Here is a 17,247-nt window from a genome sequence, read left to right as displayed (position 1 = left end):
TACCCCAGCAATCATAGAGCACAATGAGGTCTTCACCGGTTATTGCATTCACCCTGGTCCTCACTGGCGGCACCATGGGGTACAGTTCTGATGCCGTGGGCAGTAGCCAATGATTCCAGAGTTAGCTTAGAGCCTTCTTCTTAATTTCTGACATATGTACCTGGCTTCATGGTAGCTCCCAGAGGGCCTCCATACTGCCATAGAAGCAACCATGATTTTACCCTGGGCAACCTGGCTTTAAAATATTTAATCCAGGATATGTTAACAGCATAACAAGAGCAAGCCTAGAAGCTCTACTTGTTCAAATATTTATGCTTCCTGGGTGAGTCTAGCAAGAAATGCTGCCAAGTGTACTGTTATCAATGTCCTATGCTGGCTAAATATAACATTAACTTGGGCACTGCCCACATGATTTGCAGCAACATATTTGACTGAAATGGTCACGTATGTCCAGTCAGGATACTGAATTCAGGGGGAAGGTGGAGATGAAATGAATCATTTTTGCGCCCTTCAAAATCTGAGCTACTTTGCCAGCTGGAGACACCGACAGAGTCGTTTAGGCAGGCCTATAGCAGCCCTAAAGAGAGCCCTTTCACTCAAGGGGGATGTGAAAGAGGAGCCTGACAGGCATCTTGCACAGTACCTGCACTGGGGACCCCACCGGCAGCTGTGACAAAGGTGCACAGAGGCTGGTGTTTCACCCACATACTCAAAAGGTAAAATTAGGGACATCCTTCCCATGATTTCATAGGCAGGACGACAGTTTTCAGGAATAAGCATTTATCAGAAACATTTCTTTTCAAAAAAAAAAAAACAAACACTGAAAAAGTGGGAGAGGAAAATAAAGGGATGTGTGAGTTTTCTCATTTTGTCTACAGAGTTTTCTCTAGGTGTTACTCCTGAATTGGATCCTGATATTTTTGCTTGCTGGTTTCCTTTCAAGTGAAAATCATTTAATTAGTGTACACAGATCAAGTGCAAGCCTGAAAAAATATCAAGTGTCTCGGGGAGTATTTAGTTATGGGGATTGCTTGAGACGAGTGCACACTATTATAAAAATAATTCACTCATTTCCCAGTGCTCTTCTAATTATGTTTGCAGCCATATCAGGCAAAATGAAAGCTTAATCTGTTTTCAGGAGAAAGCAAGTGCAGTTTCCTGCCACAGAAATGATCCAGCATGTAGGAAATCCAGGTTCCTGCTCCGTGATGATTTAACCAGAGCAGAGCCCGCTTGGTTTCTGACTCTCGTGTAAGCACTTTAGTGTCACTCCCTGATCTGCCAAATCGCATTTTGTGTTTGAGTAGAGCTCTCTACTCATCCTGTTGCTTAACAAGCAAATGATTTCACTTAGTCGAGACTATTTCAGGAACAGAAGCAGGAGTAATATTAAGAAATTCACTCTTAAAATGAAACAAAAAGAAAGCAAGCAAGAAGTTTTCCCGGCGGTCGCTTGGTGTCATGCAGGATTATCTCAGGTTTCTAGTTTCCTAGGAACGTAGTAACTTCCCTGTGGGTTGTTTTGTGGGCGGTGTTTTTGAATATATGCTAATTCAGCTTTCCTGACAGGGAGAGGAGCCGTGTCTGGATTACACAGCTCTCCTGACAGCAAACGGTGCTGAGAGGCTGCCACGGAGCCAGGCCATGCACTTGCACTCGTGAGAGGAGCGCTCGCCCTCCCGGCGGGGCCCGTCGGCACCCCCTGGTCACCTCTGTCACCGGCAGCAGGGCCGACATGTGCCTATGACCATGGAGATAAAGGACTCAGGCAGCGTGGTCCTGACAGCCTACCACCCCCACAGCCCGGCCAGGATCCCGGGCATGGAGCAGAGCTTTGTGCAGGACATCCCTCCCAGCCATTCGCCCACCAGCAGGTAAAGCCTGAGGGATGGGGACCGGTGCCATGCCCTGACGTTTCGCCAGGGTTGGTGGTGGGTTTTGCTGACTGTATGTGTCAGCCCAAGAACGTGTCCCGGTCGCTCAGTCACTTCACGAGCACTTTGCTCTAGTCCTCACCGGGGAAGTGATTCAGCCCAGTGGCGCTGGTCAGGATTGGGAGGGGGAAACGTGAGTGCTTGTTTTTAATCTTGTAAGTCAACAGATCAGGCCAGTTTCCTGCCCAAGATACTCAACAAGACATTCCCCAGGAGGAAAAAAAAAAAAAAAAAACAACAAAAAACCCACACGTGAATCAGGCTTCTGCTCAGATTGTTTAGGACTGTATTACGGAAAGTGAGAAGGCTTGAATGACTGAGTCTGGTGCTCAGAAAGTTGTTTCTGGCTTTGGTTTAGAGAATTATTTAATTCTTTCCTTGTTGACCCACCAAGTCAGGACTAGTCTTTACCTTTTTGTGAAACTGCAGTTGCTGCTTTGCACACTCACATACACACAATGGGATATTGCATCGTTAAAGACTTAGTCTAAATAAGAAAATTCCTTTGAGTTGCAGGAAACTAAGCATTGTCTTAATTAATGCAGTCATGTGTATGTTTACTTCCCTGCTCTGTAAGAACGCATATATTTGCACAGTTCAAAAATAGAAGTTGGGACCATTTTATTGTTTTAGAAAAATCTGACTTTTCTCCTAAATGTACGTGTCTGGCTTTTGCAATTTTCTCCAAAAGAAGTGGCATGAAAGTTCATACTGTAAAAAGTTGAAGAAAGTAGGAAATGTTCTGTGGCTTGGCTAAAAAAAATGAGAACTAAAGTCTGAGGAAACAGTAGATGTCATTATCCCCAGGAATTAAGCTTGCGTCTTCTCTTAATAAAAGTAGTGATATTTACTTCTATTGTTTATTTATAGCCTGATAGCTATTTTGTTTTCAATGTCATTATTTAGATTAGCTGCATCTTCCTGTTCTTTGTGTATTTCCCTGGCTGTCTCATAAAGATAACTCCTTTGTTCTGTTAAACTGTTGCTTGAGAGCAGCACCAAAATATACAATTTCATGCTAAGAAAAGAAACATAGTCTGGGCTTTTAGATGCAGTAAGAAAGGCATTTGCTACTCAAAACAGAAAGCAGTGGTTTGGCGTCGGGTTACTGGGGAGCATGTCATTTCTTCCCCAAGGAAGAATGCTAAACTCAATCTCCCTTTGGGTCTGTGAGCAACGGAAATGTGGTGTTTTACTATTTTTCTTGTAGGTGTGCTAATTGTTTTAAAATGCTCTTGAAACAAGCTCAGCATGTATTAGGGTTTAAATCACATTTGTATCACCTAAGAAAAGCAGAAGTGTGAACTGCAGTTCCTGAAAGAAAAAAAAAACTGTAAGAGGATCCTGGCATTTTGTTGAGGAACATATTTTGGAAGCTCCTGCCATGAGGCAAAGCCATCTGTCTCTCTATATGTCTATGTGTCTGTAGGATTTGGGTGCTGTCTCCCCTTTCTTGTCCTCAACTTCCTGCAGCTGTCTAATCGCAGTAGCCAAATTCTCCCGTATGGGCAGTCAGTGACCCTCTGAGTCTCCAAAGCCTGTTCAAGAGAGGGATTTTAGTAACCCAGCGTGCAGTCCTCTGGAATGCAGAATCCATGAAGGCAAATGCACTGAGTGTTTTAGCAAATGGTAAAATAGGCTCTGGCTTAATCCCTACTTCATCTTCTAAGAACTCTTTCCTGGACTGCATTTTCTGTATAGCTTCCTCTGCCGCCATCCTAATGCAAGAAGATTTACTATAGATTCTGTCTGGTGTTCCTTGATCCCTAGGGCAGCCACCCACACTACAGGATTCTAACTCCCTGACTCTCCAGGAGAATGATTCAAAAAAGCATGTAACAAACAGGGGTGTTGTTTATTTTTTGTATAATAACAAAAGCAGTTGGGACCCACAGCCTGATTTTCCTCTGAATTCAGTGGGTTTAGTTGAATGTAGCTCTAACGAAGTCCATATTTCAGATATATATCTGTGAGACACAAATCAGGCTTGGATATTAGCCCTCACTCAATTTGATGAACTGCTGACCAGCTCTGTCTGCTTGGGAATCAAGATCTTTAATTTTCTTTCCTCTCCCTAAAATTTTTCTCTCGCTTTGGGGTGATGTTCCCTTTATATCAGAAGAATAGCTCCACTCATCAGAGTAAGGCTTGGATATGAGTGTCTCCCAGCTATGTTTTCTCTTGCGAACACTTTCACTCTGGGAACCTCCTAAGCAGAGGTTCCTCACGTTCTCACAGAAACGGGAAGCTAACGCAGCCTCAGTCAGCAATTAACTGCTCTGCTTCCCACTATTTTAAAAGATGCTGATAAATAAGGAAGGGTTTAAGTATCCATCATGAGTCTCTAAACAAATGCGTAATCTTAAAACACTCTTGCCAATCCAAGTACACAGCTGAGAAGCCCATGGACACTAAAGTTTACACTAATAAAGTAATTTAGATGCATCAGACCACTTGGATTCACATCCATCTACAACTCTTGAGGGACCAGTCAGGCAGGCATCCTATCTGCATGTCTAAAACATACACCGGCATCATTAGCATCAGCATGAAGTATAGCAACCACAAGCTTTTTCATTCATAAACCGAGTGGGAGAAGAGTATATATACCCCATCATATGTTAGGGGATATTAGCTGGTGGGCTGTAAGGGAGACGCGAGAAGAAGTGCTTTACATGTTTCAAATGGAAGATGCATCAGTGTGCAATAAAGGATGGTAAATTCGTAGATGTAATGAAGGGGAGAGCCGGATAAAAGTTTAGCTGCATAGTGATGCAGTCACCAATCTGTAAAGGAGAATTATAGCTTCAAAATTTACTGTTGGATTACATTAATAAAAAGGCTTAGAAGAGGGAACACAAATTCCAGCCATTCCCTGAAACAAGAGAGCATCAGGGGGACTCAAGAGAGCTATACTTAAATATCTCCTCCTCAGCTATCTTTATAATTTGTTTCTATCTTTCTCCTTTTGTTCCATCTTGCAGACTCTACTAATTCCACCCATGGGGTGAGCCCTGAAATCTGCACTGTTGAGTTTGCTAGAGGTTCAGGAGAATTCTTCAGCCGAATCTTCCTTTAATTCTGTTAATGCAACTAGGAAATTAATTTTCCATTTTTCTCACAGGGCTTTCATGTTCTGTCACTTTGCTTGTGATTTGCTTTGCATGATTATAATTGTTGATAGCGTTTCTATTATTCATATCTTTTTTTTTTATTTACTGCTTTTGGAGACGTCTGTTTTATTTTCTTCACAGTTAGACTAACTCTATGGCATGAGTATAGTGGGAAAGGTCCCTGTGCTTGTAGCATCCAGCTCTTTTTTTTAATTCCATGTTAGAACTCAGATGTTACAAGCACCAGTACCAAACACCCCTGAATATTACAGTATCTCTTTCAGTAAAAATACTGTCTCAGTGAGAAGGTGAAAGTGCTGATTTATGTTAATGAACAAATTTTCCGTCCTCACTTCAGAGAATGAAGGACTTTGTAGTTGTGCACAAATACTGCTCCTGGACTATATAAAGGAAAAGTGGGAACGTGGCCATAAGTCTTCCTCACAACTCCTTTTTGTCCTGCTAAGAGAAGCTAGGAGGAGTTATTCCTGTGCTCAGAGGAAACAGGCATGACCTCTATGCCAAATGGCCAGTAAGCACTCTAAGGTAATTATGCAATTTGGGGAGTACAAAGCATTCCTAAGTGAGTCATTCTCAAGCTTTCCTAGACTCAAGTATGAGAGTTAGCAAGCTCCTCAGCCCGTTTGTTACTGGCATTTCTACCAGCAAAGAACTCATCCTGCACTGCAAATCACAGATATTTCCACTGCAATGAGTGGCTTAGGTTTACATGTGCATGAGATAAGAATCAGAGGAAAGAAAAAGCACGTTCACAGGCTTTGTTCCTGCAGAATGGGTATGGAGCAGCTTTTAAAGGGGCACATTAAGCTGTTTATACATGGAAAAAAACCCTTTATAATTAATATTCATGCAAAGAGCAGCATATATACTATCACACCTAGGACCGTGTTACATAGGTAAAGAACAAAGTGGATTTCAGCACCACGGAACAATGCAGCCAAGACCCCTTCTTAGCTTCTTTCCTAGCCAAGGGCAAGTCTGGCACTTCCAGTTGTTTCAGGGAAATGCCTTTACAATCTCTTCATGTTCAGCATGTCTCCCTACTACTACTGTCAGGGTGTACTTTCAGGCAGGCATCACTAAACTATAGAGCCAAAAAAAAAGAACAGGAAAAATTTCTGAAGTTTCTATGTCTCCTTGAATTAACTACTCCAGGAGCTTCCAGGATCCCTGCTCTCCAAGTTTAAGACTTGTACAATTGAGGCCAATAGCAAAGTCATTACACTGCACAAGCATGTCATCAGATCCTTTTGCAATATTCTTCCCCTCTTGAGAGCCCCGAGACACCACAGAGATATGTCATGGTGAGATAAAGTGCCCCGAAATGATTGAAATAAAATTGGAAGAGAAGCTTTTCTGCACCAAAATTTGGTTTGTTTTTACCCCAACAGAAGCAGATTTTATCACACTGAAGTAAGATCTGTAAGCCCTGAGGCTAGGTGATCTGGGTTTAATTTCTGTCAGCACTGACTGAGCAGCTCCCCTGCTCAGTTGTATACACTGATGTCAAGAATGTCTTCTAAGTGATGCAGGATAAACAACCTTAACTATTTTGGATGTTTATCTCACTCTACCATAAACTTCCCCAGAAGACAAAAATAAAAAGCTGGTTCCTTTTCCTCAGTAAATCTTGAAATTACTTGGGCCTCTTGCTGTAATTTCGGCTTAAAATCTATGAAATTAAAAATTTAAAATGTACTAAAAAAAAAAAGTGGTAAAAGAATATCCCACAAACCACCAGTCTAGAAAAAGACTCTATTGACACACGTTGGGCAAAAAATACATTTTGTGGAAAAAAACACATTTTATAATTTCTAGCAGCTTTCTAAAATTTTTTTTAAGTGTATTTTTTATAGATGCTAAGAATGATAATTCTTAATAAAACATTTACTAGGAGGATGCATATAAATAAGTCAGACAATAGTAGACACGTTTTTCCTGTAGGTTTTAGAAATACCTACAGAATGTCCTCTGGGAGCCTCACTGAGGAATGTAGTATTTATAGCCAGTTCCTCATGTTATGGTTGAAACTAGAGTTGACTTCTCTGGTTTCTTTTTAGTTTGGTGCTCCTGCTGCTCTCCCTGGTACCTCCATATGTAGAGCTGATGGAAAACATCTGGCACTGTCCTTTTGATCATTTTGTTTGGTTGAGCATTTAGCCAGCTGCCCCATTCATTTTTCACTGAGAAGTCACTTATCTCTGATTACACGAGGGTTGGAGCTGCCCCCCCCCTAAAAAAAAAAAAAACAAAACAAACAAAAAACACCCCCCCCCAAAAAAAAAACCAAAAAAACAAAAAACAAAAAACAACAACCCCACAACAACCAAAAACACAAACCACCACCAAAAAAAGTAGGACCTGAGAGTCCTGTGTGCCCTACTCAGACACCTTCAGATTGCACCTGGCAGACTGACAACACTGGTATAACAAGCCACCAGGAATCAAGAACCATAAAGTGCTACTTTTGCACAGGAGATCAAAATAATTCAATGTAAATGTGTGGAAAACGTGCAGTGGTGGGAACTGCAGGACACAACTATGGAATACTAGTAAAAGTGCTAGCTATTAGAACAGTATCTGAAAAGCATCTGGTTAGCACTGTACAAATATAGATTCAGATCCTGAAATAGTGTGGAGTATCCATAGCAAACAATCAAGTTAACAACCTGGGTTTCAGCTAACCACAGTCCTAGCAGCCTCTTGACCCACTGTGGTGCTTCGCTCCCGCTGGCCAGGTGGCACAGCAGAGTAATGCTGGCAGGCAGCACGTCACCGCCTGGGTGGGACCATGCCCTGTGCAGCCTTCAGGTACTACCGTGATGGGTCCATTAAAAGAGCACAGGAGGGAAACTGGAAGAAGAGTGACCAGAGTCACGTCCCCAGCTGGTGGCTGAAGCCAGGAATCCTAACTGAGCATTTTGGCCCCTTTGCATGCCTTCTTCTTTCTCTCTTAGTGGAAACAGTCCCCACTGTGGTCTTCCAAGTCCTGTTGTATGCATCACTGACTTGGGAGAGGAAGAAAAAAAGAAAATGTAAGGGGGTGGGAGGAAAAGGGGAGCAAAGGAGGACAGGAGAAGGATCACCTTCACAGGTATATGACCTGATTCTCCTCTTTGTGTGCAAATAAAAGGAGCTGGAGTGATAAATGTCTCCCAAAGGATGTTGTGTAGTGAGGCCATTTATAGCTGACCCCCAAGTTCCACCAGAGACATGTGGCAATGGGTTTCGGAAGGTATTTAAGTGGTGATTTTGAAGTCAAAAGCTGAAATGATTTAAAAGACAGGTTGTTTGAAAAAGAGCCCCTATTACCCTGAAAGAATATTTTAGCAGAGGTCAGCAGAAGTGCTTGAGTTGGCATCCCTTGTAATTAATGCAAGGGAAAGACTGATGCTCTGTGAAGGATCCCTTGTCTCTGTAATTCATTTTTTTCCCTGCCTGTCTCTGTTAACTTTCCAGACACTGCCAGAGTCTCTGAGGATAGTGGAACAAACACCGGAGCAAGGAGCCCATTATCAGCTTGTTAGTTTGAAGACAGTTATGTTTTCTTATTTAGTATGCTATGTGTAATACTTGGCTACTGTAAGCCTGTGGGACTTTCAGATGTGCAAAATCATCCAGTTTAGGATGGATGTGTGCTGGATGTTTAGACAGAAAAAGGCTGAACAAGGGAGAGACAGAAATCTCTGCTACTAAGTGTTCCCATTATTGAATTTCCACCTGAGGACTATAAAATCTCCTTGTGCAGAAGTTGCTGTGAGCATATAATGAGCAGAATAATGGCCATAAGTCTCTTTGTGGAGAGTAGAAGACCCCTACCAGTGCAGAGAGATAGAGGGGAGTATATATTGAAAACCTATATGAGATGTAGAAGTCCAGCTGGGTTGACATCATTTACCAGCTGAAAGACAAGTAAAGCAAGAGACAAGCTGGGAAATTGATTTTTAAACATCTGTGGGCAAAACCTCAGGGCATCAGACATCAGGTCACTCTCACAGCTTGCTACCAGACATGGAAGAAGCTCTAGAGATGTAAGTCCTCATATTTTACAGCTAATCAGAAAAATACTAGCTTCCCAATGGGCAGATTTGGGCAGGGAATAACAGATTTATACAAGGCCTGAATGTGATTCACTGAGTTCCTTACTAACTATGCCCCTGTAGACATCAGAGAGTCTGCACTTACCCAAACTCAGGGTTAGTCTGTGCAAACTCTAGGTATGGTGATGGAGAGCCTCCTCCCCATCAGTTTCTCTTTCTCTGGATAATAAAAGCTCAGAACAAAATATCATCCAAGCTTATTTTCTGTCCCAGTGATGATCACACCTAGTGGTCAGGAGCGAATCTAAAAGTGAGAATTTCAGATCCTTTTTTAAGGTTGACATTAGTATGAGAGCAAGAATTGAATAGCTCTAGCATTCAATCTAACATGAAATTCTCTGTCCTTTTTTTTTTTTTTTTTTTTTATGTTCTAGCCTAATAAAATCCTGTAGTGGAACATCAAATGGCACATGAGCCTTGCTTATATACAGGGATTGAGTTAATGGATACTTAGGTGTAGTAATGGAGGTATTACCTCTGAATTCAGGAGAAATGGGATCAAGCCATCAGAACTCAGATCTTTTTGTCAATAACTTTGCTTACAGGGTATGATTATGTTATCTCTTGCCTCAGCTCAGACTAACTTCCTATTTAATAGGATTCTTGCAGAATTAGAAATCAGTATGAAGTCTTAGATAGTTAAAACATAATGGTGTCCAGGACTGTCTTCATTTTGCAATACTTCCCTCTGTTCAAATAATTTGAAAACTTGAGTTCTCAATATTTGTCTGGATGTATCAGAGATGATTATAAAATATTTGCTGTAGTTACACGTGAAACATGGAGCAGGGGAGCCTAGGGCATTTTCTGAAGATGTTTTGCAGACTTGGCTGTCCTTGGCCATTTCTGAGCCAGATGGTGCCCATATCATGCATGTGCAAGGAAGTGAAAGGAAAGAGCAAGATTATCCTGATGAACAGAGACAAGGGAAGCCTTTGTACTCAGGCTGCAGCAGGATTTCACATTGAAAGTGCTCACTTTTGCAGAGAGGGTGGGCAGAAGGAAGTAGGGACAGCTGGCCAAGTACAGTAGAGGGATCTTTTAAATATCTGGGAGTCTTTAGTCTCCTACAGAAACAGTTGTGGTTCGCCTTGTGTAAGGTCCTTCTTACATCTTCCACTCAGAGGATGCATTTCCTCATAATCCTTAGTGATCTGCTGCAATCCTTTGAGGCTGCCTTGCTTGCTTGTTTTATTCCCTCCTTCTCTCTTTCAATTAGTAAAAGCAATTAAACCATGAGAATTTAAAGATAACATTACTGGAAATGTGAGGTTTCTGGAAGCAATCATTTATTCTAATTTACATGTGTGGATATGTATAATATGTGCAAGTCCATAGATGGAGTATGAAGCTTAAGGCTACCCGTGTGTTATTAGCAATTCACAGAGTATATAGCAAACATTAGAATTACTTATCCCACCAGCCAGATATTAATTGGAATCTTCTTCAAGCATATTCCTTCAGGCCATCTGTTGATTCTGGCCAAGAGTGGCAATTAAAAATAAACAAACAAAGGAACCTACTATGTCAATTTTTGAAAAGCCTTCTTCAACATACAGGACCTTCATGTACTGTATTTATGAAGCACACCACAGTTTTGGGAGACACTGACTCTGCAGCTGTTCTGTGTCGTCAGGATGCATTTCATCCTTAATGGACTCCATCTCTTATGGCTTTTTTTAACTATTTAATTTTTCTTATAAGATTTAGCTAACCCAGGCCTGAAGTTAACTGTGCCACACTCAGCAGTACAGTAAGACCATACAAAATAAACCAGCTTACTTCAGTCTACACTGAACATGAGTAAATCTGCAGTTCATTACGTTACGTGCCATGCAACAATGAGTCACTGTAGTTTTAAGTAATCACCCATTTGTACGGGGAGTTTATTGTCATAAGAATGTCCTTGGAAGCTCATTTTCTCTTTCCATATTCAAATATGAGATATGATATTCATGTGGGCAATGAGGATGTCTAACACTGTTATCACTATGAAGAATTCTAAAAGAAACAATAAGTTGTCATTTTCAGAATTAACATTCTCCTACTTACATGGAGACTTACTGAAGCAAGAAAGAGGTGTATTGCAGTTTTATTGACTTCACAGTCTTTTTTTTTTTTTCTTTTCTCTCAGACACAGAACACTGAAATTTATGTATTATTGATATTTAAGGCCCAGTTGTGATGTCTGTATTCTGACACCTACTGAAAATCTGTATTACAGGCATAAAGGAACAAAATCAAGCAATGGAAAAAAATTTTGAAAGTTCAGCCTGAACTCCATAAGGTTTAACAGCAAGGTAATAAATCCATGGCTTTAGTGAGTTTCACGATTACCATGTAATGATTACAACACAGGAATTCAGGATATCTTTTTATGGGGTGGCCATGAGCAAATCCTGCCTCCCTTTGCATGTGTCCAGGAGCTGTACAGTGATATTAACACAGCATTTTGCCAAAACCGATGAGCAGACACAATGCTACACTACCACAGCTATCTAAGGCTTCTGGCCTGGGAGAGCCTGTGTCCAGCCTGGTGACATGACTGTAGGTGGAAACTTGAAGGCTGGAATCTGGAATTCAAGTGTTTAGACTAAAAAAAAAAAAAAAAAAAAAAAAAAGGATATTTTTCTTCTGAACAGGCCACTCTGATGATTAATAGGTTAGGCTGGGTATTTTCAGGTCTAGCTGCATAAAGTAAATAGGTATAAAGTTATACTGCACTTTGCACTTTTCTCAAATATTTTACAGTCTGGAGGGGAAGCTTTATCCAACTCACTTGAACTATACAGAATATATCATTCATTTGTGCAAATCAGATTCCTACCAAGGCAAAGCACATGAAAAAGGAATGGTGCTTGTGATATTCAGTTAGGAAAGCTTATTGACACTACTGTAAAGGCATTCTGAATCTGCAGACTTTAGCAGAAGAGTCATGGATACAGCAGGGATCCAGAACTAGTCCTGATGAATAAATTTAAAGAAGATTTAAAATTTTTATGAGGTTAGATTTCTTTTTCCCTAATTTATCTGATCTGATTTAGTAGTTTTGATTTTCCTGGACTATAGAGCCTAAAATATCTTTTATTTCTTAAACAATAGATAGTCCAGCCAGCATCTGAATGTCCATTAGAACCTCCTTTCTAATTAGATCTCATCAACTGGATCAGGAATATGATGGTGTTCAGAGGCTGAATTGAGACATATTCAAACACTGTAAGTAAGGTTCATAACCTTTATTCTGGAGTTGTCAGTTCAGGCTTTGGTTTCTGAATCATTTCATGGCATTGATCCAGGGCTTCAGTTATGCTGAAAAAGACATTGACCACTGCATAAGTGGGTGGAAAAACATCATTCAGCAGTTAGCTGGGTATGTCTGTTGAAAGTATGTCTGTAATTCTGTGAAGGAGATGGTGTTACTAAGAACAGATTGGTTTCTGAGACTGCCTTGAACCTAGCCAGCTGTAGTTAAACCCTCAAAGGCTGACAAAGTGCATTCCTAATTATATCAGTGGAGTGGACAGTTAGATTAAGTTACCTCCTTTGAGACTATTGGTGATGAGTTTCCGTCACTGGGATAGATTTTATATTTCATCCAAACCAAACGGGACCTCAGGCTGTGCAACAGTAGAAATGAACCAAACACTGAAATGATATGCATCTGTGGGACTGCACTAAAGCCCTCAGATAGCCACATCCCATTGATTCACTGGACACAGCAGTAGCAATAACATTTGATAGTCAATCTTTGAAGACTTCAAATAAATTTAAACGTAGTTTTAGATTCACCTTCGAAATTAAGTAGAGCAGTTTGCATCAGGTACCAGAAACAGACAGGAAAATAATAGTTAGTGGGAAGAGTTTTTCTGATATCTTTACAGAAAACGTATATTTGTGGCTTTGGCTATCTTCACAGGGTCTTACAACATTCACTGACATCAATATACTTAAGCAGCTGGTATAGCTGAAGATAATAACCTCAGTATTTATTTTTCTGTGCTTTTCTGTGAACTATATAAACGTAAAAATTTAATACCACTTTTCCATCATTTGTGACAACCTATAAAATGAGTAATCCCCTATAATGTGGTTACAGCAGACCAAATTTAGCATCTTCTGAAGATCACTTTAAAGCATTAAGTAGGTCTCAGGGATAAACAATTAATAACACATACTTATATATGGTAAGAGGAGTGACATATTCTTATAGAATGGAAGGAAACGTCTTAAACTTCAATATCAGTTTTACATTTTATTAAAATAATTTGCATGCTTTGCAAAACTGTTTCTGTGCATTTTATCTTTAGGAGATGTAAGAAAAGATCCTGTTTGCTTAAGCTAAGATTTCTGCCACCATTCATGTTTCTCACACTTAAACCATGCTACCTAAAGCCAGAGAGACAATGCAGTACTCTGTACATGCCACCTGGAAAATCCTGTTTGGAATTATGCGGTGTGATAGACAGATCAGATAAGTCATGTCTGTAGAGAGGACATGTTTGTTTTAACTGTTGAACTGTGGAGGTTATAGAGAGTTGAATCTTTGGATTACAAATGTAACTGACATCTCACAACGTTTAAGGTCAGGTCCAAAACTCCTTTTGGCAGCAGTAGGCTTTGGGCTTGTCTCTAAAGATCTAGATGTCCCAGCAACCAGTTCTATATCCTTGATATATGTTGCAGTGTTTCTTTTTGGTTGTTTATGCTAGTCACTTCCTTCACTTATTCAAAAACTCTGAAGTTCCTCACAGGGATGAATAAGTTATTGAATTTCTCTGTAATTACATTTCTATTGAACCCACTTTGTGCATTTATTGGACTTTGATAAAAACCAATAAGCTTAGCCAAAAGCTACTGAACTAAACAGGAAAGATAATTTGAGTGGGGCAATTCTGTAATGGTCACTCATGATGGAAAAATTGAGTAAGTTCAATGGGACATTTTTCCTATTAAATTCATCATAGACACTTTTTTGGATTGCTCTCAGAGAAATATACTTACGAATGGAAATATTATCACTAGTTAGCACTGGACCCCAAAATCCAAACAAAACAATGAAGCAACACAGACTTTCCTTCCTATTCTGATTGCATCACTGGAACCACTGCCTAGTAGAGGGATTTTGTTTGAAAAAACTTCCTTCTGTGTTTTTTACAGTGCTGTGTGTCTGCATTCCTGTTCATTTGTACGCTTGATTAGCTGAAATCAAATACAATGATGCAGATCTCCAAGCAGCTATAAAAACTCAAAGTGAGCAATACTAACACCAAAACAATATTCTACATTGTGATCTTCATGGGAATTGCTGTGCAGAAAGCAAAAGAGCTGATGCAAAATCACGTATGTGTTTTTCCTTCATATTATTTTGTCATTATGTAATTACTCAGAAATTTGCTTTTTAGCAGACCTCAAATAGCTGTGTGGACAGGTAACAAAGGATGTACTGTTTGTGTCTCTGCCTCATGCACAGCTATACTCTGGCCGGCAGCTGGAAAGAAGTGCCTAGATTTTAAGAAATTCTGTAAGTATCCAGCTGCGGGTTTTTTTCCCCTCAACTCATTATATTGTCTATGCTTTTGATATTACTTTTGACTTTTATGAGTTGCTCTTTTTGTGATTTTTCAATAAGTCTTATAGATCTTGAGAACAGGGAAGGTATTTTGGTATTTGCAGTTGATGTTGTGCCTGCTAAGGATGAATCATTGAATTGATTTGGATCATAGACATTAATTTAAATGAATATAAATATAGTTTTAGGTGCCTAAGATAAGAAGATTGGTGGAGATTTATGTCATTCTATCTCAATTTTCAGTCTGTGTAGCTTATGTAAAGATAAAATGAAATAATACACCAACCAATGAGAAACATTATCAAGGAATCTTCCAATCATCAAAAGAATTTAAAGGAACTTGAGAAAAACCTCAAAATTTAAGAATAATGTGGCCATTAGTTAAGAAAATAGAAAGTATATAAGTAAAAAAGAAAACATTTAAAATCTGTTTTTATGACAACCATGATTTCATATGAATGCCTCTGTTACACAGATGAGGGGTTTTTTTTTCTGCATTTGTATAGTCATCAGACAAAACCTGGCTAGTCAGGCTTTGAAAATGAGACATGTTTGACAGCACTGGAAGAGATCTTGCTGAGTAGATACACTCTTCCATTACTAAGTAGTGAAGTGAAGGGTAGACCAAAACCATGATGAAAGTAGATGAAAGATCATTCAAAATTCTTCAGTTGAAGCTTATTTTAAACGAATCTTGACTTCAACATTTACTTTTGATGTAATGCTTTAAGTTACTGATTTAATCATGCGCTTGTTGAAATCAAAACTGTTGAAAAGTTCTGTAAATTGCATTATGTGGAAATGAAAGTTTGTGACTAGAATATTAAATACTGATTGTTGAAATCAAAATAGTTACTCAGAAGTCTAAACAACTACTGAAACACACTGACGTCACTAGGCATTTCAACAAAGAAAGCATAAGAAAATATATGTTCATATCAGATATGATGGGACAACTTTTTTGAAAGGTCGAGTCTGTATATTTTTTTGATGCAAACCTTGAAAAGCCTAGGGTCAAATTATTTATTGCACTGTATTTGAATTCTGACTATTATCCTATACAATATGTAAATAGGAAAGTCCTGCTTCCCTGCTAATTATGATAAGAGAGTGGTTTCTTGGTTAGCTGTGACCTCATGCTGCAATCCAGTGTTTGCCTAATGAAATTAGTTTATTTTGCATGAAGAAATGAACTAGATAATATCTTGAGTGGAAATTCTTGACTTACACACTTCTACTGTCTGTATCATAGAAAGTTTTATGATTCACTCTATTTCCAAGCACTTGAACACCTTTTGATGGATGGACTGGTTTTTTTTAACCCTAATGACAAGATAATTAATGAGAACAACTAAAATCTAGGCCTGATTCACACATTATTGTTCATATTCTGTTTCATATACAAATATTATATATTAAATTGGTGAATTGCACTTTTGCCACAGATGACACCTGGGTGAATTAATTGTGTTGTCCAATTGCTCATGAAGGACAGACTCAGGCAACTTCTAAGCTTGACTATGGGATGTGCCAGGGGGTGCTCAGGGGTCTTCCTGACCCATATCCCAGCTCAGAACATTGCCTCACAGTGTTACGGTGAGGCCAGAAAACTTTCCCTGCCAGTTTTCAGAACTGTAGCTCTGTCTATGGCTGACATATGGACAGAAAGTGTAGGAAAAATAAACAAAACAGCTGCCCACAGATCCATGTGCCTCCTGGAGCTGTGACAACTGCACTTATGTGAACATTTTCTGGATGAAGTTTTAGAGGAATAGGCAGTTCACAAATACAAAATGGCTTATTCTCAGTTTGTTCCTTGTTAGATGAAAAGTTATTGTCAAATTCCCACCAAGGCCATAGGTGCTGCCTGATAGTTAGCTATCTCCAAACTTCTTTCACTCCCTCCTAGTCTATTAGGACTCAGAAACACAAGCAGGTTGTCATGACTTAACAAGCTGCCACTTAGGCTGTGAGCTTTTGTGACTGTCCAGGGACCTGCTCTTAGCACGAGGCAAATAAAATGTAACTTAACTAGGTTCTTACCTCTTTCATGGCAGAATAACTCTAAACTGTGCCACATTTGCCATGGACTAAACCTTCAAATGATAGTTGATATATCTCAGCTGCCATGCAGGAACTTTTACAGCAGTAGTAATAATAACATTATTAGTCTTCTTTTTTGAAATTATACACATCTGAAACTCTTTTCCCTGGACCAGAAGAATTCCATAACCACCTAAGATGAAATTTTCTTGGGTGATATATAAATATGAAAAAGGGGGCACTAGGGCTTCCTCCTGTCCCCACTACCACCTTCTGAGATAGGAAAAAACATTTTTTAATCCATGTATCTCAAAAGTTCTGAGCCATGGTAGTCAACTGTGAACTTCTTAAATAACAACACAGCAGCAGGCATCCTCCCTAAAATGATTATTGAGCAAAGTATGATTTATATTGGCCATTTCACTGGCATTATCATTCATCAGTGCAGGATCCACAGCACAAATAAC

General features: G+C 39.6%; 1 protein-coding gene across 1 annotated transcript in view; it reads left to right on the top strand.

The window, feature by feature from the left end:
• Positions 1-1,625: 1,625 nt before the first annotated feature.
• ARHGAP28 (Rho GTPase activating protein 28) overlaps positions 1,626-17,247 on the top strand; it is a 75,111-nt gene continuing 59,489 nt past the window's right edge. The window contains exon 1 of the mRNA XM_026841438.1: positions 1,626-1,874. Coding sequence (XP_026697239.1) covers positions 1,744-1,874 — 131 coding nt within the window. The 5' untranslated portion in view covers positions 1,626-1,743. The remainder of the gene's footprint in view (positions 1,875-17,247) is intronic.

Source organism: Athene cunicularia, assembly GCF_003259725.1.
Source record: "Athene cunicularia isolate RWA chromosome 2 unlocalized genomic scaffold, athCun1 chr2_part1, whole genome shotgun sequence".
In the NCBI taxonomy this organism is placed as follows: domain Eukaryota; kingdom Metazoa; phylum Chordata; class Aves; order Strigiformes; family Strigidae; genus Athene; species Athene cunicularia.
This window is presented reverse-complemented; position numbering and strand designations above follow the sequence as displayed.